The sequence below is a fragment of the Argentina silus genome, assembly GCF_951799395.1.
Source record: "Argentina silus genome assembly, chromosome: 6".
In the NCBI taxonomy this organism is placed as follows: domain Eukaryota; kingdom Metazoa; phylum Chordata; class Actinopteri; order Argentiniformes; family Argentinidae; genus Argentina; species Argentina silus.
In genome coordinates, this window is record NC_139660.1 from 9,853,897 (window position 1) to 9,875,206 (window position 21,310).

General features: G+C 42.1%; 1 protein-coding gene across 4 annotated transcripts in view; it reads left to right on the top strand.

Moving 5' to 3' along the window:
• The first annotated feature begins 412 nt into the window (after positions 1-412).
• The window catches only part of pbx1b (pre-B-cell leukemia homeobox 1b), a 51,321-nt gene continuing 30,423 nt past the window's right edge, over positions 413-21,310 (top strand). For all 4 annotated transcript variants that reach the window (XM_083671280.1, XM_083671281.1, XM_083671282.1 and 1 more), the window contains exons 1-2: positions 413-653; positions 2,000-2,073. In XM_083671280.1, coding sequence (XP_083527406.1) covers positions 466-653; positions 2,000-2,073 — 262 coding nt within the window. In that variant the 5' untranslated portion in view covers positions 413-465. The remainder of the gene's footprint in view (positions 654-1,999; positions 2,074-21,310) is intronic.

A 21,310-nucleotide genomic window follows, 5' to 3' on the forward strand; every position in this document is an offset into this window, starting at 1 on the left:
GAGTCTGCCTTTCATATTCTCGCTATGTGCTTGCCAGACTCGTACTGTACGCAACAAAAGCAAGCGGATGGAATAAGTCGAAATAACCCACACTTCAGGTTTCCAAAACCCACCTTCGTGAAGGCACGCTCTTGGTGAAAGGGTCTTGTGTTTCTGGACCACAGACTCCGCCATATTAAAGGAAAACGCGTCTGAATTCATATTTGTAGTTGAAGTCTGCTTATCTTTCCACGCACAGCCTGGTCTGCTCAAGGCAGCATTTCAGATCAGATTTCACATTCAGTAGACCAGCTGGGAGAGAGCGAGAGGGCTTGTTTCTCTTCCCCTCCGACTCTGGTCTTGGCGAACTCAAGAGTGCGAAAGAGCGAACGAGGAATCGTGTGCGCGATAGCTCCGTCGGAATTTTCAAGGATTTCCTTTAGCGAGATTGACACTGAGGTGATACATAGAATTAGATCGGAAGAGATGGACGAGCAGCCACGGTTGATGCACTCTCATGTGGGAGTAGGGATGGCAGGGCACCCCGGCCTGTCACAACATATGCAGGAAGGCACCGGAGGAACAGACGGCGATGGAAGAAAACAGGACATTGGAGACATTTTACAGCAAATAATGACCATCACAGACCAAAGTCTGGATGAAGCTCAAGCCAGGTGAGGTGTTAGACGTCCCCCGTTCCGCATAGCCGTCAATATTGACACTGAATCATTAGCAAACTATTTGTATTGGCAAACGAAAAAATAAGACTCTCACGCCGAGCGTAAAATGTGGTATTGATGGAACAGAATTACGCATAAGCCTCCAACAGCATAGGCTACTCCAAGAAATGGATGAAGGCATTTGGAAAATAATGACAATGCTCTCGTAGATCTAAACTTTGAAAATATCTTAGTTTTTAGTTTTTAGTGGGAATGACCTCTTGAAATCCTATGACATTTCTGCAGTATTGCATAGAGTCAGCAGACTGGATTGTTTTAAGCATTGGATATCAGTTTATGATTCCCACATATTTTCACACTTTTCACTAATTGATGAGACAAGAATGACATCTCAAGTATTTGTGGATTTGTTACCAAAACCACCAGCATCAAACTGCTTGACAACATAATTTCTATTACAGTACATTGTGTTGAAATTGCCGTCTTTGTCACTCGAGGCGCAGTGTAGCAGCTTATAGGGCAAATCTACATAGCAATATTACGATATTTGCATTTACATCGAAACAATTCAATGCAGTCATTATCATAAGACAACTGTGGACTCAAAATACTTGTTGAGATGTGCACGGAGCTAAGGCTGTGTTTACAATGTGGTGGACAAGCAGAAGAAAAGTCTTTCAAAATGCCATATGAAACTCTAAACACGAACACAATCTGATTCACAGAAATGATCAGTTGTGGAATATATAAAGTATACGATAAACATACACCATTCAAAACAACAAAAATATAGTCTTTCAAACTGTTCCATTAACAGCTGTTAATTTTTTTTTGACATAATAAGGTAGGCCTATGCATGCATGTTGGATGTGAAGTGACTGATAACTAAATAAACTAGGTTATTTGCATAAAATGATATTAGTAATGAACATGATTATAATACCTTATAATACCCATTATAATGCCTTATAATACCTTAAATGTATCTATTAAGTTTAGAATGATAATATAATGATTATGACAATGGCAATGCTATCTTAATCAAACATTATTACAAATCATCCCATGCGTGCTCACATTGAAGCTAATCATGCACTTTTCAGTTGCGTTGTCATTAAATATAACTGAAAGTGATATGCGCAACAAATTGTAGCAATTCACCCACATGTCGGTCTCCATAATTTCCTTGTGTGTTAAGCATGGAATACAAAAAAGCATATTAAACATATTACTGAATTATCTTGAATGTGGACAATAAATTATCATAACACTAGCATACAACAATCAATATTGTTATCGGTTTTAGAGGTTCTTTTAGAAATAACTTTTTTTTGTTTCAGGAAACATGCCTTGAATTGCCACAGAATGAAGCCTGCTCTCTTCAACGTCTTGTGTGAAATGAAAGAAAAAACAGGTAGGCCTTTTACAGCTATGATTTTAATGATACTTTACATCAGAATAATCTGGCCAATACAAACAACCCTCCACAAATCTGTTCGATTACTCTGTAAATGTAGTCTACTACGACCATGGGGAAACACAGTTCAAGCTCATTATACAACAAATAACGTCATCCTGTACAGGCATGTCAAACACACAATATTTGGGTCAAATAAACATTTTCTCAGAAGATATACTAAAAGTGCTTTGTGACTGTAGGCGTAAGTAAAAGAATAAAATAATTCAGTTGACATGAAGAACTTGTTGCAGGTATACTGTAAATGTTTTACAATTACAATGTTTTCTCATGAGGAGTAAAAATACTCCCACAACTCAGACCTGTATTTCCTCGTCATTGTCCGTGCACCGGTTTTGTACAGTACTATTACACACACAAGCTAGAGGGATACTTCATTGAAAGTCCTTATCAATTATGGTGTCAAGATATGAAGGGAAGGGTTTGATGGTGTTGGTGGAGGATGGAAAGTGTTGAGCCAAATTACCATATGCATCATAATGTGTGTAAGCTGTCAAATCTGGTGAGTATGTATCATTTAATTCAGTTGTGTCTCTCCATTTATGTTGTTGTGACAGAGCATGCTTCTAGAATAATTGCACTAAGAGCAGTTGCAAGGACATTGCATAGGAGGCATAAGTTGTGTTTCCAAACCATTTTCCCTTGACATTTTTTAAATTGGCACAGACAGAATTCATTGCTGTTCAGCGATAGTGTGTATCTCGTCTTTTATTTTCTCTTCTAAGAATGGTATGGACTTTAGGACTCCTACATTTGCACTTGTAAGATATTGAGATGCTATCGCTCTTGTGGTTTGATGTGGAGGCGGTTCCAGTGTGTTTCACAGTCATTAGTGCATGAAATAAAATGGAACAGACAGAGAATAAAGGAGATATCATTTTCATTATCTCCAAAGTCTCACTGGCTCATACTTCAATGCTGTGGAAGTGATGGGTAACACTGTTTATTTTCTTTCTTGTGTGTGATTCCGATCTTGCATGATGTTTTCATTGAAGTTCAGCCCTCGAGCCCCATGTAGTTCACCCTGAATCGGCCACTGTCTCAGGAGAGCAGGGGGCCTTTTCAGGCCTGCTGGCTCTCTTCTCTTTTTTTGTTGTCTCGGTAGGTTTTCAGAGGGGGAGTGACACAGTTATGCATAGTGTTTTACTCCCTGGCGTTTCACAGAGTTCATCCAAAGTTCGGCTCCACATGGAGCACAAAGTAACTTGGACCTCTTCCTGGCTGTGCACCCTTGCTTTTCCCTCTCAGTTGGCGACCCCGAAAATCCCATAGCCCAGGTTTCCCTGCTTTACAGACTTGGTGCTGGTGCTGTGTTACATAGGGTGAATATGTAAAAATACTGATCTTTATACTCGACCCGGTTTTGTCATTGTCATTTACACTAAAATAAGTGATGGAAGAAACCCATATGATCTTGAAAAAAGACATAATTCAATCTACCATATTGAAGAAAAAAAGTTTGACTGTTTGAGACGCTGTTTCAAATCACCTACATATGTTGCCGTACATGGTGTTAGAATTGCCTTTAAACCAAATTGTCAAAAGTAGTTTGAGCAACTGTTTGCTGACTAAGTCTGGAATATCTCCTGTGTTAAGTAAACCATAACTGGGACCTCTCGGCTTGGTGCCAAAGCATTAAAAACCTTACGATGATTCCCCCTGTAAAAGGAGTCTATCTGTTTAAAAAAGAAAAAAAAATCATTATTCCAACTCAGCCAAGAGTCCAAGTGTAGCTATGTAGAGTCAAGCCTGTGAGCGCTGCTAGGTTTCAATGTAAAGCAAAGAGCTCACTGTACAGACCTCTGGTGCTGCTTTGGAATTTGTCTTGTCTTTAAACATTACATTTGTATGAATTCTCCCCATGCATCAATATGGCTGTTTTGGTCTGATTTTGACACCATATGATTCTCTCTTATAACAATCATGATATTGCTGGTTTATTGTAACATATTTCAGTCAGCTTTCATCTGATGATACAAATAGTAATGCTGTAGGCCTTTTTCCGATCGAAGGCACCATTTTTATTTATTTTGTTGTAAATATGTGAGAAAACATAATTGAAAGTAGTCAATGTCTACACTCTGAGTACGACCACTGGCTAGATAGTCACAATTCAGTCTTTTGCAATCCTTATTACTATATCATCACGGTAAACTTTTTCACCATTTGAAAGAAGGAGCTATGAATTGGAAACCTCAATTCACAGTTGCTGGTTGCTCTTTTATGAATATATTGATATTTTGGGATTTCGTTGTAGCATCTGACATAGTCATGGAGATGCTTATCTTACCATCATCGCTGCCATGCTCTTTCCATCCCTATCTGTCCCCAGAGCAGCTGACAGCACCTGCAGGACAGAATGCCAGCGTCGAGCAAGGTCTGAACTCCTGACCCACTCTGTGTATATTTACTGGGATGCGCTGAGCGGTCCCAACAGAAATACAGTTCTGTATAAACAAGCACAATCGCGTGCGTACACCCTAGAGGCAAGTAGAAGGAAGGAACATTTTATTTAAACCCAGGCATCTTTCTTTTTCTTTGCAGACACTGCTTTATTTTTCTTTCTTATGAAACGATTGTTACTTTTCAGAGATGGTTGTGTGTGTGTGTAGGAGACAGAATGAGCCCCATCCCCCTTCATGTGCGTGCATGCATGTGTCCATGTGTGCATTAGAGAGAGAGAGAGAGAGAGAATTCATACTTCACCTTAATTAATAATAATTAATAAATTCTGACACACTGCTAAGGCTGAGGCCACTGTAAGGGTAAGAGCAGTTGAAGTCAATGGTAGGGGCTTGTCTGTGACAGTAGGCTACATGTCCCAACAATACCCACCCTGAGCCACGTTATGAGTGGTTCTGGCACAGGGGACTTTCCAAAAATACACCCCAAACAATTTGACTCCATTGCTATTGGGCCATGAAACCTAAACCGTATGCTAACTCAACTCATTGACTGTATATTTTGGTATATTAGGAGGCAAATAATGTGAATGTGACACAACTCAGACATGATATTATATTTTACTGCTTACATAATGTACACAAAGGTTATCAAGTTCAGTGTATGAGCTGCTAAAAACCTGGCTTGGATACTTAAACAGTATAGTTAGGTTTTTATTGTATTTGACAGCTGTGCATCATTGTTTTGAAAGGAAAACAAAACATTTCTAGATTTGATATTGATTAGGTGAATTTTAGGTTAATTCTGTGTCAGGTCAGAGGTTAAGTATCATTCAAATCTTAATCTTAATAATGAAATTACAAACCCGCATTTAAAGTAATGCAAAACTTTATTTTTAATCCATTTAATTTTACGACTGTTTTGTAACTGAAGAAAAGGGCCTTGTCCAGACAAGCAAATGCCTGACAAAATGATTTGGAAAATGATCTAAATTGACCTCTGTAAACACCTCAGCCACATCATAAATCTCCTGCAGTGTCAAACACAAGCGCTCCTTCAGTGAGGTGCTCAGTAAATATGCTGCTCTGACTCGCTGTTTAATTTTTTTTCTCTCAACCTCAACAAAAGGCCAGTTTTCTTGTGGCCTGTGTTTGAATAGTATAAGGTTTCACGCCTGGGGGATGCTCCATTTATAAAAATGACTAGCGGAGTGATGTAATGTTATTTTTTGAAGGGTGAAAATGGGGTGTTTTACAGAGGGCAGCAGAGTAATATTTGACGCGAGTGAAATGAGCCAGAGATCTGATTACTGAGGGTGTACAGTACACTACATTGAGTTGTCAGTCCATTCACATGCTTGGCATCTGCCTATTCTGACTATAGAGTCCAGTGTGCCCTACGCTCCACCGCACAACGTCAGATAAACAATGTACGTCAACCGTCATGATCACCAGAGAGAAGCTGTTAGGAATTTAAACATCAAAAGCTAACAGCGTAATTGACACCCATAAGAATTAACTGTAGAACTCTTATGGTCTTTTACATATTTTGATTTCACCCTCCTCACGCCGCTCGGCTCCGATGGTGTATTTTGTGTTTGCAAGTCAAACTAGAAAACAAAAGGTTACAGTAATGCAGATATATTTCAGTGGAACTACATTCTCTGTTGAAAGCCTTCTTTATGCCACTACAGTGGTATCGTTTCTCAAACAAGGAATGTAGGGCTTGTTCCGAGCTAATGTATACTAGCAGCCTGTAACAGTTTATTTTACATTCTATCAATACAGGGGATGTAAATGTCTGCTCAGATATAGTGTGTTGTGTCACAGGGCTATGCGTCCCCTCCTGTCCATGTCTCCTGGCAGACGCAACGTTGATGCTAATATGTGCAGCTTTTGTCTCCCTTTTATTCTGCCTCCTCTATGCTGATGCAGCAGCATTCAAAGGAGAGAAACGCCAAGCTAGCCGCCACAGCTGTTTCCCCCATCTCTCTGCTTAATCATCCTCAGAGCGGAAGCCTAATTCTGCTCATAGAATCACAGCATAGGCAGTGGCAAAGTGGGAGAATGTGAAATGTGCATTTTTGGATCAGCCATCACATGACTTTTCCCTCTCTTTATTTGAAGTAGATTTATGAGTGCAGTATCAGCAGCTAAGGGGATTGGTTTCATGAGTGACAACACTGTAAGTGGTGTGTTGTTACCATGCTTACACTAGAGCACAATTTAGTTACTTTATGAATTATGCAAATTGTCTATGGCCTAATTGAGACATGTTAATCATATTAAGGAGCTTAATTATAGGAATGTTACTGTGATGTGATTTGCTAATTAACAATGACATCACATTTACAGGGAAATTGATCTAGCTGTTCCAGGGTGAGTGGTTCTCCCTCAATATCTTCCTGTTATCCCAGTGACAACAGAGGAGAAGCCCCTTTGAGAGTGGGAGGGACAGCAATGGAGAGATGGGAAACAACAAACACAGCTGGAGAGCACAAAGAGAGATACATTTATCTTTAATAGGCTTGTGAGGTACTAAAGATATAGTCGTTTTTCTGTTATAAGAAATACTACATTTCATTAATAAAAAATGCAGACTACCATCTCCAGAAGGAAGAATAATACAGTGTGGTAAAAATAAATGTATACAAATGGATAGATTTAGTCAACATGCCTTGCCAGGCTGAATTAACAAACTGCAGAGTTCACTCCGTAAGATGGGGATACAGTTCCTTAAATTGATTGTGCTGGCTTTTTTGGCTCCTTTTTTTAGAGGTCTGTTTGCAACATCAGTCCCTATAGGTTTGGTCTGCCTTATTTCTGTTCGCCTCCTTAATATGTTACGAATATAATCAAATCTGCAAATTTGTTATGTACATTAAATTGAACATGCAATGGCACTTTCGAATGCGGTTGCCATACCAACCCCCCAGGAGTTCATTTTCCTTAATGCAAGACTCAGAATCTCATTTCCTCCACTCTCCCCTGCTGCTTGATGCAGGCGCCACCTCCAGGCTTCCACTGTACGTATGAAAGAGCCTGGGCTGCCACAGCTTTCAAATGCTGGAGCTGTTATAGAGGGAGAGAGAGAGGGAGAGGCCTCTCTCCACGTAGTGGAAATGGCACAAATTAATATACACTACTTAAACCAGACCAAGATTAATGGTTCCCTTTCGCTGCAGCTTAGTCCTACTGTCAGTTGCCGGGTGCTCGTTGGACAAAATCAACACTAATCAACATTTATTCCACTTTTGCCCTGGGCCCTCAGGAGTCTGGTGGGACTGCGTGGCCCCCCTCCCCACGCAGAACCCCACCCCCCCACAACCCATCCTCCCCTCGTCCGTCTCGCTACGCTTTTCACCTCTCATCCAGCTCCTCCATACATCACCCTCCTCACGCCGCTCGGCTCCTCACAGGAGAGCGCGCCCCCTCCCATCAGACCACATTAGAGTCATGATAGATTTTCTCTTTTCATTTGCATCTGATATTTAACACTGTAAAGCAGTTCCTCTGTCACTTTACAGTACTATAGGTGGTGTGTGTGTATGTGTGTGTGGGTGTGTGTGTGTGTGTTTGTGTGTGTGTTTGTGTGTGTGTGTGTGTGTGTGTGTGTGTGTGTGTGTACATTTATTTCCTCTTTTCACAATAATCTTATCTATGGTCCTCTATTGCATTATCAGTAACAAGATGTACAGTATATTGTGTTATGTATGCATTATGTACATATGTGAGTGGATTTTCCTGAAAGCAGCATTATGTATTCAAATGCTCTATTACTGGGAAACTGAGCACCTCCCTCTCTCCAAAAGGCTTGCATTTCCTTCAGGGGAAAAAAGACAAGGCAATCACCACTCTATTTGTGTCCCATTTCAAAGAAACACAATATAATATCAATGTATGCGCAGTTATCAGATTATGAGTCTATCTTTCATTCTACTGTTGTCTACAATTGTTTTTAAGTACACATTGTAGACCAAAGACTTGACTGTATTTGACTAAAAAGGAATGAAAGGAAGTTACAATTAGCAAATCAAATCAATGTGTATTCATCATATACACAGAGGATACAGCACTTATACAGTATCTCTATGAATTAGCCTAAGACACACTTTAATGGTATCGCTGGTAATAATTCTACAGATAATATTATCAATGTTTTTGTGAGACTGTGCCCTGTCCGATAGTAGGCTACCTCCTTTAGGACAACAGCCCAAATATCCTCATAAAAAATTAACCGTCTATGCAAATCGCTCATAATTAGACAAGCTAATGTATGGCGGTAATCAGCTGCTGTTCCTCATTATATCTCCATGTCTCCCCACTGTGTCACAGCTCAGGAGGACAGTTATAAAAACCGAAAATCTCAATCAGTCTATACAGTCATTTACAAATACTGTGATTAGAAAATAAAACCTCAAACATTGAGTGTTTCCCAACCCTTCATACTATAATTTGTACCCTTTGTTGTCTTTCTTGTATGATTGCATGTCCATAGACATTGGTGTGCCACAAACTGGCATCATTGGAGTGACACAAAGCGCTTTGTCAGCTTTGTGTCTCAGGTGCCAATCTGTGGTTCCCAAAATAAACCACCCGGCTACATGGCAGGGGAAAAATTTAGAGGGAGCATGTTGGGCCTCGTGCCCCCTGAAAGGAAACAAATGTTCCAGAGCAGAAATGCGCCGTGGTTTTGGACGGCTTCCCAGTACAGACACTAGTGACATGACGGGTAACTTTTAGCATGGGGGGTGATGTGCTGCAGGATCAGCAGGGGGGCAGAGGAGGTTGGCAATGGAGGCCCATGAGGAGTGTGTCTGAGGTACATGGTACAGTACATTACTCATATTAACATATTCTAATATACAGATATTGAATAGTACGACTGTATATCAGTACCTATTGCCTACTTCAAAAAGTCAGGGATTCAATTCAAGCTAATTAATTGACCACCGAATAAGAATTAAGACAAAACAATTTATTTGTGCAATATGTAATGTTCCATTTTTGCAATGGGCTGTGTCTAGGGGTAGTGTAAGCTCAGCTTTGTGTAAAAAGCTGTTGTCTTTTTACATTTCTCTCAGCATGTGATTTCATTACACCATGGACCTGTTAGATACATTGACAGCTCTTTGTTATCCATCCAGGGCCTCTCCCAGCAATAGTTACTCTAACTGTTGTCCTCTTTGTGTTCTATAAATGGCTGTCATTTCCTCTCAGCGGTGCAACATTACACATGAGCACCTTTGGCTAAGAAGGAGAGAGAGAAAAGTGTATGTACGATTGATGACTGAAGTCACATTCAAACTTCCTTGTGGAAAGTGGTTGTGACGGTGCGATGGGTCATATACGGGAACTTTGGCACATCTCCGACCACCTCGGCCCCTGTTTTCCTGGGGCATGTGGCCTTGAGCTTGTGTTTCCTGTTCTATCCCAGTCTCGCTCCTGTGCCCTTCGCTCCTGAGCTATGGCTGGCAGGGCATTTTTATGACTGGTGGCCTGATCTAAAGCTGGGAGTCAGAGGCTCTGAAATGGAGGTAGAGCACAGCTATACGCTGCATGATGACGGCCACAGGGCTAATCACATAGACAAAGGAAATGACTTCCGTCCCTGGAGAGAGCAGGGACTATATGCAACGGCTGCAGAAAATATCTCCTTAGAAGAGAAGTGTATACTGTAACACATCAGCATGAACGTACAGTAGTGGTGTGGATTAAATGGTGTGTATGGAATCTATGTAATTTGTTGAAAGACCACAAGACACTTGTCAAATTGTGGTGTGTGGGTTTTGTGGATTCAGGGATCTGTGAAATCTGTATCATTGGGGGTGAGGAGGAATTTAATAACTTGTGTTGTTTCACAGTATATAATCTCATTCATTTGAGTAAAAGTGTCATTGGTACTGTAGCTCCTCTAAAAATCACAGCTGCAGTGTTCTCTACTTTCATGTGCTACGGTATAAAGAAATTGTGTTGATAACTTAATATTCTGACAACAGAGGCGAGATAACGACGGTTTAGGAGTTTGGAGGATAGCATAACCTTGATAAAATGCTCATCTCAATGACATTGATTTTCACCATCCATCTTCATCCGTTATGAAGTATGCAAATGGAGACAGCAGATAGGACTACAGTACAGTGCTGTTAAATGGGCCATTTCAAATGTTCTGTGTACCATGCTGACTTCCAAATTTACCACCATCCAATTCAGTGCATGTTCAAGTGTTTTCCCTCTCTCCCACCCTTTCTCTCACTCACTCTCTCCTTTATCCTTTATCTCCCTCCTCCCTCCATCTCTCCAGCTCGGTCCTGTCTCCCCCCCCCCCCCCCCCCCCCCTTATTTTTTTCTCCCTCCCCCATCACTCTCTATCTCTCTCTTTGCTCCCCTCTTTCTCTCCTTGCTTGCCTTACAAATTAGAGATATACTGCACAGTGTCAGAATGGGTACTCATAAAATATTAACAGCATGTAGAGAATTTTACATCACCACATTCCTCTTCATTTTTAACTATGTCAGCACAAGCTGTGGAACAGTTATTTGTGTGTGTTCATCTGTTTAGTTACTGGCTAGGAGAGGCCATTGTCTCTCACTGCATTTTATCCGTTCTTGGTGATCCATTGTAAGGCATTAGCCTACACAGTATGTTCCTCTGAAGATGATGTACCTGCGAGTGTCTCACCTCTTCAATCCTGTATTGGTCCAGTGCTCTGTACTGTACACGCTCAACCGCAGCCCAATCTATCCATACTTTTTTTTATTGAAACACAGTAAATGTGCCAGGATGTCGCTACATCCAGCCAGTAAGGATCAAGACAATGGTAGTGCTATGTTCTTTATTATACAACCTATTTCACTTCCATTTTACATGTACCCATCTGATAGATATGAGCCCAAGTCAAGTCCTATTGGAGGCAATTTGGGATTTAGGGTAGGTGTTTATTGGGGGATTTTATGACTTAAGCATTTATGCTTTTATGATAAAGGGAAGACCAGACAGTTTTAGAAACACTGCACACATACTGTATATGGGTAGTAGTTGTTAAAATGTCCCCAATGATGTGGTAGTATTGAACAGATGGGATTTGACTTATCATTTTGGTCATAAGCTTTAATAGCCATGATAAACAAATATATGGGCCTAATTAAAAGTTGAGCATGCCTGAGAGCAACCATCAAATGTTACCCAACGTAAAGGATGTGCTTGTGGACATTTGAAGAATCTTCCCGCACGTCAGTTTAGCTTTAACTGATTTATCTGCACATGCTATGATGATTGATTTTGCTTCTCTTTTTTATCTCCGCGGTTCATGACTGGTCTCCTAGTGGGCGGGGATGGCCTCTGTGTCTGCCTTTTTGTTGGATGGCCCCTATAAAGATGGAGCTGTCAATCATGCATGGGCTTCCCAAATCCTAGAGAGCGTTGAGTCTCAGCCTTCTCCATTCTGATTGAGAGACGGGAACAATGACTTCTGTTGAGGCTGCTTTCAGAGTGTGATATCCATCCCATAAGTCTATCATTGCAATTTTAATGTATCACAATACATTCAATCACATACAATCACAAAGGCAGTAAGGCACAAAGGTTGGTGAGGAGAATGATATGGATGCAATATAATGATGCAGATTCAGCTATTACATTCACATACAATCACTTCCATCAACGTTTCCCTTTTCATTGATGCAGTTGGACATCGGGAAAATCGTTTGTAAATTGTGGTTTTGAAATGCTGTATATTATGTGAAATGTCTTGTGCCCGTTGCTACTTGAATACATGTATTGCATAAAGGATAGCCACTTTAAGGACACACTTCTCTACATACAGTAAAAACTCTGTCCTCTCACAGATGTGCCCTAGCTACACACTGATTTATCCAGTTATGCAAAACCAAGCAAATCAAATCACACGCTATGATGATGGTGCAGCTCTGAATATTGTGTCTGATTACCGCGTTGCTGTAAAAACACAATAAATGGTGGAAAATGAGTTAATGAGGTGTATCCTCCTCTCTTATCATGTGTGGATGGGTCTTCCTCTCCTCTCGGTTAATGATGATGTGTGGCACAGGTAGCTGTCAGCAAGGCATGATTAATTAAAAGCAAAACTAGGCCAATTTGTCATATTCCTGTGACTGTGGTCAGAGAGCAAGGCAAGTGGCTACGCCTCTCCACTGATACCTCGTCGCCTGAAACCTGTGTCACTCATTTCAGTTTAAGTTTCAGTCACAGACAACAAGGGTGCGCCTTTACCGTATTCTGCTCTTACAGTATCACACCAGAGCAACTGCGATGCTGTCTGAAACGCTAAACTGATTAGCACAGCAGTTAAATCAATAGCTTCTGAAGGATGGTTATCAGCAGCTCTCATTTTACTGTCTTAACACCTAGCTGATAACAATTAGGAGACGTTTGCAGGGTCACACAGGCATGACATTCAGATTTACAGTATGTGTGCCATGTAAAGGATGTCAAAATGGAATACCTTGCACTCGGTATGAGGGCACAGAAGAAGCTGAGAGGCCAGGAAACCTGCTCTGAGTCCAGATTCTCTCCACAGGGGGCTGGAGGACACAGAGGCACTCAAGGCAAATGGGGACGAAAATGAAAGTGATGGGGATGTTGGGGATGCAAAGAGACAGTGTTGTTGGGAGATCTCTGACTTATTCCATTCAAATAAGCAATACTCTGAGTAAGTATTGAGTTTCATAGTTTAACCTGAATTTGAGGCTAGCACCAGGCCCATCCAATGCAATCAGAAGAGGGAGCACTCTGAGGCCCAGTGTTTGTCTTGGACTGCAGTGTTGTTTCCAGCATGCAGCCTGGACCTTGTCACTGGCCCTGTCATATCTGTCTCAGGCCTGTCCCGACAGACAGCGTAGTGTAGGCCCCCAGCCCCCCATCACACAGGGGGGCTCGTCCCGGGAGAGACAGGTGTCAGCACCCACCCACATCCCATCTCCACCCCATCCCCCTCTCCCCTTGTCCAGGCAGATGCCTGCCGCGACGGCGCCACACATTTGAAGCTGAGCTACTTGGAAAGAAGGGTCATCTCTGCCGCCGATTCACGGACGCCATATCAGAAGATGCTGGAGTTCCATCATTGTGTGGGACTGCTCATGTCAGATACGGAGCATCTACCAAAGGAGACTCTCGCCGTCCAAAAGCATTACAGGCAATACTACTTACTTACTGACTGCATGGCCTCCTTGGGGGAATGTGGTTTGAAAGGTCACAGAGGCATACATGTGAAAAGCTTTATAAACACAGTACATAGTCAGTAACATAGACTTACTACACACGTCCAACATCCTGGATTCTCGTTGGATGAGGCTCCTTTATCGCCTCGGATCACATCTCGCACCGCACGAGTAGAGAGGAGCTGGACCAGGAAATGTTAGCAATCAAATCCGACGTGATCGTGTCTTCTCTTCATGTTGCTGACAATCTCACACTGTGCGAGTCAAAGCGCCAAGTTCACCGCAGAAGACCCGTGTTTACAGCCAATATGTACATTCAGGCAAAACTTTTGGAAAATGTGTGGCTGAAATTGCTTAATGCTCAACTTTAGCAAATGCACTCCTAGTGCTTAGGTTTAAATTTTCTAAAATGTACTTTGTACCCTGCCTCTTTGAGAGGTCGGAGAAAAAAAAACATTCAAAAAGGTCCATAATTTTAGAGGCAATTTTTGTCCTCATTTCCCTGCTGTTCTACCTGCCAGTGCATGACACTTTTATTCAAGAGGTGACATGACATAGTGGAAGCCAAATGACTAATGTTCCCCCCAACCCCCCTGCTCTCCACTTCTCCTCACTGTGGGCCCATTTGCCCTCCACATATTATTATTTTTGTAGAAATTTGAATTGATCTGTGGTGAAGCCAGACAAAGATTGCTGTATATTTAATGTCTTTCACAAGACACATTAAGAGTGCTGTTTGAATGGGGGTCTGTGACATTAATAATTTAATTGCAGCCGTGTAACTGAATGTTTCCGGAGTGCAAAGTGATGGATATTTTTAATGATATAAATGAAGAGTGAAGACTGGGTAGATCAATGACAGCGTGTTTTCTCAAGCATGCACACACCTAGTATGCACACACATGCGCATGCACACACACACACACACACACACACACACACACACACACACACACACACACACACACACACACACACACACACACACTCTCTGAGTAAATTTAAGGGCCAGAAGAGAGAAATTGTATGCCCAAGGAATATTGTTTGGGTCTGTAAGCCGTCTGGTGTGATCTTTGGGGCTGAAGGTCCTCGGCCCAAATGACTCTGTCCCCTTTGCTTGGGCTGTCAGAACTGACAGTCCTCATGTTTATTTCATCCTGCGTCTGGGCTGTCTCGTTTCCCTATCCTCCGATGTCATTAACGCTCAGAGCCAGGACCCTGCAGTGGCGCGCCTAATGAATTCCACTGCGGCTCCTCGCTCCCCACCTCGTTACCCCAGCTCAAGGTGTCAAATTAAAACAGCCTGGGAAAAGAGAGAGGGAGCTGTGTGTATGTGTGTGTGTGTGTGTGTGTGTGTGTGTGTGTGTGTGTGTGTGTGTGTGTGTGTGTGTGTGTGCTTGTGCATGTGCATGTGCATGTGCATGTGTGTTCACGTGTGTGCATGTATACTTGTGTACAGTATACACAAGGAAATGGTTGGGGACACCAACTTGCATCCATGGGTCTGTTACTGGCAGTAGGTTGCTGACCATTGAGATAGTGAGAGTAGCAGAGAGAAGTACAAGTGCACAGTGGTCAGTAAGACAGCTGAAATGCAATGGAGTTTGGCTGTTTACTTTGACAAAGAATAGATCTTACAGCAAAGTGCTTCAGATGTTGCCACACTGTTTTAACCTTCCCTTTATTTCTGCTTTGTGTGCCATAAATGTGTCATAAATTAAGAAAGCAGCAAGTTGCATCCAGCAACTGTATAACTAAGATAATTCTGTAGATGAAATCATCAGCAACGAGTGTGCCTTGATAATTGCTAATTGTGGTTATTTAGTTGTCATTGTGATAAGCGTAACGAGGTTAGACATGTTATTGAGCTGTGAGCTGGGATTGGTGTAGCATGCTTTCACACACTGAGGCTACTATAGAGACTCTGATCATGGAACACAAAATACAGAATAGCTTTACTTCTTGGGATCTAGCCTTTGCTACATGAGGACACTGCTTGGGATGGAACACATAGCCATTGTTATGATATCAGTTCAAAATTGACTATTCGTCATGATGTCGCTAGTGTTTGGGATGTACCAGGCTTTGTGCTATAAATGTCTCTGGTGCTTGTTGTGGTTAAGTGAGGCTAGCGTTGTGATGTCTGTGCATTTCCCTATGGAGTACCCCTCAGAAATGACCACAGCAATGCTGGGGCGTCTGAAAGAAAGGAGGCCTCCCTGTGTGGCTCTCTCTGACAGCACCAGCAGATGGGAAATGGTGTCAATCAATTCATCAATGCAGCGTGGCTCTGCTGGGAGGAGAGCTGGGGGCGTGGTAATAGCAGCCTGGAGGAGGGGCAGAGCACATGATAATGTCTTTGTGTTGTTTGGAGGCATATCCTGGCATATTCTGATCATAGATTTACTGTATGATCATTTTAAAAACCTCCTCCGATTCATTCACAATTCATGCGACTGCAATGTTGTGAATGTCATCGTCATGGCCATTTTCAACTTCACCACTGCAACTGAATATGAATCTGGCATCCCTTTGAGGACAGACCACACACACACACACACACACACACACACACACACACACACACACACACACACACACACACACACACACACACACACACTAGATGACATGACCATAACCTGTCCTGTGGTGTATCCACACAGTTGTCCAGACTGAGGGTCCAGTGGGAGTTGTACTGTGGAAGTGTCTAGTTCCTCCCTCCCAGTCCCTCTGTGTCTACTATAGTACAGTGGTGCTGTGGATCACCTTGGCACTCCCAGCCCACGGCTTGTTAGACTAAAAGAATGCGGTGCATTAATTAAAGATATGTAAATATCCTTCAATGGGCTCCATTTGCACATTAAGAGAGATTTGCAGAATCGGCGGCGTAATATATTTTAATTAAGGATTAATTAAAAAATAATGGGGATTTCATTTTGCCTGGCAGACTGGGTTTAGATGTGGTGCTGGCGTCTGCTGTGAGCTCATCAGTGGAATATTGAGCACCATGCTTGCTTCACAGGAGCTGAGGGAGCATCTCAAGGTCTCCTAAAAACAAAAAGCTCTGCCCCCTCTCCCTCTTGGAAAAAAGAGAGACACATTTACGGTGGGAGGGAGTGGCCCTGCTTTGGCTTAATTAAATTTTTTCTACCCCCCCCCCCCCTTCTCTCTCTTCTCTCCCTCGCCTGGCGGAGCAGCAGAGTGGCTTTGAGACACGGAACACTAGTTGTGCTGGCAATTATGTTAATGGGATGCTATTAGGCCATGATTCCGTATGAGCGATCGGGGAGAGGAAGAGCCCCGGCGGCAGAAAACGATAACGGAGCGTGCGCCTCGTTGATACCGCTCCAGCAGGATCATTTGCATAATGAACCCTCCCCACTAACGAGGGGTGTGGCCTCAGCGCTGAGCTAGTCAGGAAGCACAGGAGTTGGGTTGTGAGGCAAGCCTACAGAGGGAGCACAATGTGACAAATACAGTCATTGTGACTATTCTTCGCAAAACATACTTTGGCAATAACACACAGTAATACAACTGTGGCATGTGTCTTTTTCAGTTGGTCCTTCTACTCACCTCCACCTGTAGGTGGGTGGCGGGGTGGGAGTGCACAGAACTTTTCTCTTGCCGACACAGACATCAGTATCTTGCAATAAGAACCATCTTGGACAGGCTCCTCCGATGGCTCAAATGAGAAGAACCACCAGCAACAGAGCTACAGTAACTAAGTATCAGTATGTTTGTTAGCTAACTGAAATGATCATTCTCGTTGTTATCTGTCACTGTCATAATTAGCAAGTCTGTGAAATTACTACATTCTGATGACTCCCACAGCTCTACTGGTCTAAAACATGTTTGTCAAGTTTTCTTGAAAATTGATTATTGTCAGCTGTTTGAAACGTAAACCAGAACAAGGTGATAGTCTTATTCATAGTCTTAGTCTCCCAACATTCCCCACACATACTTAAATAGTAAATTGCGATATTCACATTGAATTCACCATTCGTGAACATCAGGTATTCAGTTACATTTACAAAGCATGCATGCAGTATGATGGAAGTCACCTAGGGACTCCAAAGCCCTGGTGGGTGCCTGCTGTAGCAGAAATAAAAGCAGCAGAGTAGGGAATGCTCTAGTTTACATTGCTATGATTTTATAAGATGTATTTGGGGGCCTCCTTTTCTCTGTCTTTTCTCTCTAAAAAAAAGCCCTATGATCAGCCCTATGTGCTAATGTTATTGATCCCAACCTTCACAATTCATTATTAATTTGGTAGAGCTGTGCAACATCTTTATTTATGCATCGCTCCCCTCTCGTGCTGTCTTGATGTATTATTTGTGCATAGCTGTGTGTCCACACTTTGTGTGTGTATTTTTCTGCGGTAAGACCTGTCGTCTTCAGACACAGCCTCAGGATTTGATCAGAACGATCTTTGGGCCCAAGGGGAGACATTAAACACCCAGAATGCCCCTCAGGCTGCTCTCCCGCCTCTCGCTCTGAACCTTTCATTCTCCCTTAATGAGAATTCCTCCTAATTATTTCAGTGGCTGGAGCGCGGGGACATAGCCCAAGTTAGATCCCCAGCGCTCGGACGTGACCGCTATGCTGATGAAGGCAGGGGATCAATAATTTAGGCCCTAGCCTTAATGGCGGGGTGAGGAGAAACCGATACATCTGAGTCAGAGATTACATTTTAAAGGCAAAGCCAAGATCAAATGAAAAAGGCTGGGAGTTAACTGCAAAGCGCCGACTGTTTTCCGTAAACGGCTGACACATTTGTGATTGCTGGAATCCCTATTGCAGTATTGCTGAGTCTGTATCTATGCCCTTGTTTACCCATCCTCTTCCGATGCACTCTATGCATTAAGCTATGTGAAGTTGCTCTGGATAAGCAGGATAATTTGTAAATGTAAATATAATACATTTTGTAACATGAATATTGACTATATCTGACCACATTCATGCCCATCTCAAGCCCTCTCTATGGTGAATAATGGTCCTCTGAGCATATTTCAGGTCCTCTTCCTTTAGTGGATGCACACATAATCTTTAAGTGTACTAAGCCTCGTCTTTGTGAACCCCTTGCCGAGCGGCATACATGCATCTTTTAAAGGTTCTCCACATCAGGAAGGCCTGAGCAGAGTACCCTGCAGTCACTCCCTTAATTATTAAAGCTCCGATTCTGGTGCTCTGTTTTAACTTATCCTTGGAAAAGAAGAGGAAGGAGACCCATTCATATGGGACAGTAGCCCTAGCCAAGCCTAGCATCCCTCCCCATGAAGGGAGAGAGATGGTGACAATTTTCCATCGCTGTCTTTCAGTTCATTAGAAGAACATATTTTTGTTGGAAACTTGGAAAGGGTTGTGAAACATTCATATGGATTTCATATTGTAGACATTCCCTCTTCAAACAGAGGAATGATGTATTGTGGGTTGCATTACAGTTTTCCATCACTGCATGCAGTGTCACTGTAGAAAATACTGTATGCAAACAATTATAGAGGGGACACATTTGCTCATGATGTAGCCTTTGATTGATGCATGAGGGCTGTGGTCTGAACCATGATGGTCCAAAAAAAGTCCAAATGGTCGTGATTGAAATGTTAGTTATTGACTTGGCTTGACAAACACTAACATTAACAACATACGTCATTGTCCTCAGTGTTGCAGACTATGGGAGTGAGACAAACAATTGAAAAACAAACTAATCATAAGACAGGATCCCACATTATTCCCATCATCATTTCTAACATGAGAGGATTCAATTATATTTTGGATATAAAGTACGGAGCCTTGGGGATGAGAATTTCTCTTGGCTTGATTTGATGCAATCATTTACTTTTTCATTAAAGTTCTGAGAAATCATTGCAAACTCAAAAGTCTTCCGGCTTAAGGCAACAATATTTATAAACTCCATCCATTGTCTGTCTGAATGGTTGCTGTCTCTAACTGCAATCAAATATTGATATCCATGTAAACACACGTCATCCCATATTGAGAAGTTTATTCAAAGTCACAGGCAGCCATCACACCAGGGTCAGGAATGAGCAGCTATTTGATTGAAAAATAGTCCCATTGTTTCTCTTGACTTCCAGTGTTCTAGTGATTGATGGTGACAAACCAAAGTGTTCACATGCTGAATTGAAATGAATGGTCCCTCATTTCCAACCAAGCTGTCAATTGATTTGAATAAATCCCTCTGTAAGTAAATCCTAGCATGTATGTTCATGGTTTGAAATGTACAAGAAACAGTTGTTCACTACAATGAAAGTGGGAGTAATTCAATAGCCTCTCCCCTGACATAAATATCCTCTGGTTCAGACAGCAGACAGACAGAAGATTAGCAGGGGATAATTGATATCCAGTCTAAGTCAGATTTATTCAGCATCTTCAATCAATCAACACAGCTCTCTATGAAGTGGTCCTGTTATTTGAATGAAATATACTGTATATCTTTGTTTTTTCCTTGCGGGTGTTTTCCAAAATGTGTTCTAGAGATGCTTTTGATACCAGACATCTGGAGATTTTGTATTCTGTAGGCCTATAATGTGTCCAATAGTATTTTTTTGTCTCATCTCCTGTAGTTTGGTGTGATGTAAACGTGTATTCTCATTACTGAATGAATTGTTGAAGTAGGCTACAAAGCTTATGTCCAACATCAGCCATATGGAGCTTTGAAAGTGTATGAAAGGAATGCAATTCATTTCAATTCAGGACTAGCTTTAAGATACTCATAACACAGTGAAAATTGCACATTATTCTGCGTCTTCATGACCATCAGACTCATATCTTTTACAACTTAGACACAGCTATAGCTACCTCATTCTGAGGGAATTCTTTGCTCAAAAGGAGAGGCCTCTTTTTCTTCTCTCTCTCTCTTCATCTTCCCTCTGAATTATATATCTTCTGCCAGCGGCCAGGCTTGTTTTTTTTTTTTATTTTCTTCCATCTTTGCCTGATATCTCAGGGTCGACTCAATGGCTTTGTGAAATAGAAACATTATAGACTCTTACTGTCGGAGTGTTAACTGTGATGTATAGAGCGGAGGGGGAAGGGAGAAGTGTGTGTGTGTGTGTGTGTGTGTGTGTGTGTGTGTGTGTGTGTGTGTGTGTGTGTGTGTGTGTGTGTGTGTGTGTGTGTGTGTGTGTGTGTGTGTGTACCGTGAGCCGTGTCTGAAGCACCATGCTCTTGGGAGAGGGAAGCCATCCACATATAAGAAATGAATGAGGTAATGTGCTGGGAGGTAATGGGTTTATGCAACATACTGGAACAGAGCAGCTCATTAGGAGACTGGGGACTTAACCCCAGCCGTGCCCACGGTTCCTTCCTTCGTCATTGCAGCTGTGTGGAAGGGGATTTACTATAGGCTGGTGGGGGGATTCAATATTTAGGGATATGGACTACAAGTGCAATGTACAGGTGTGCAGTATATCTGAACAATAATAAGGTGACCTTTTCACAGGTCTCCAGCCTCTGCTTATCTATTGATGGGAAAACACGATCAATAGGAGAACATTTCATACTTGTATTGTGTCAGTGACCATGTCGTTATACGAAATGTGTGGAATGATAAA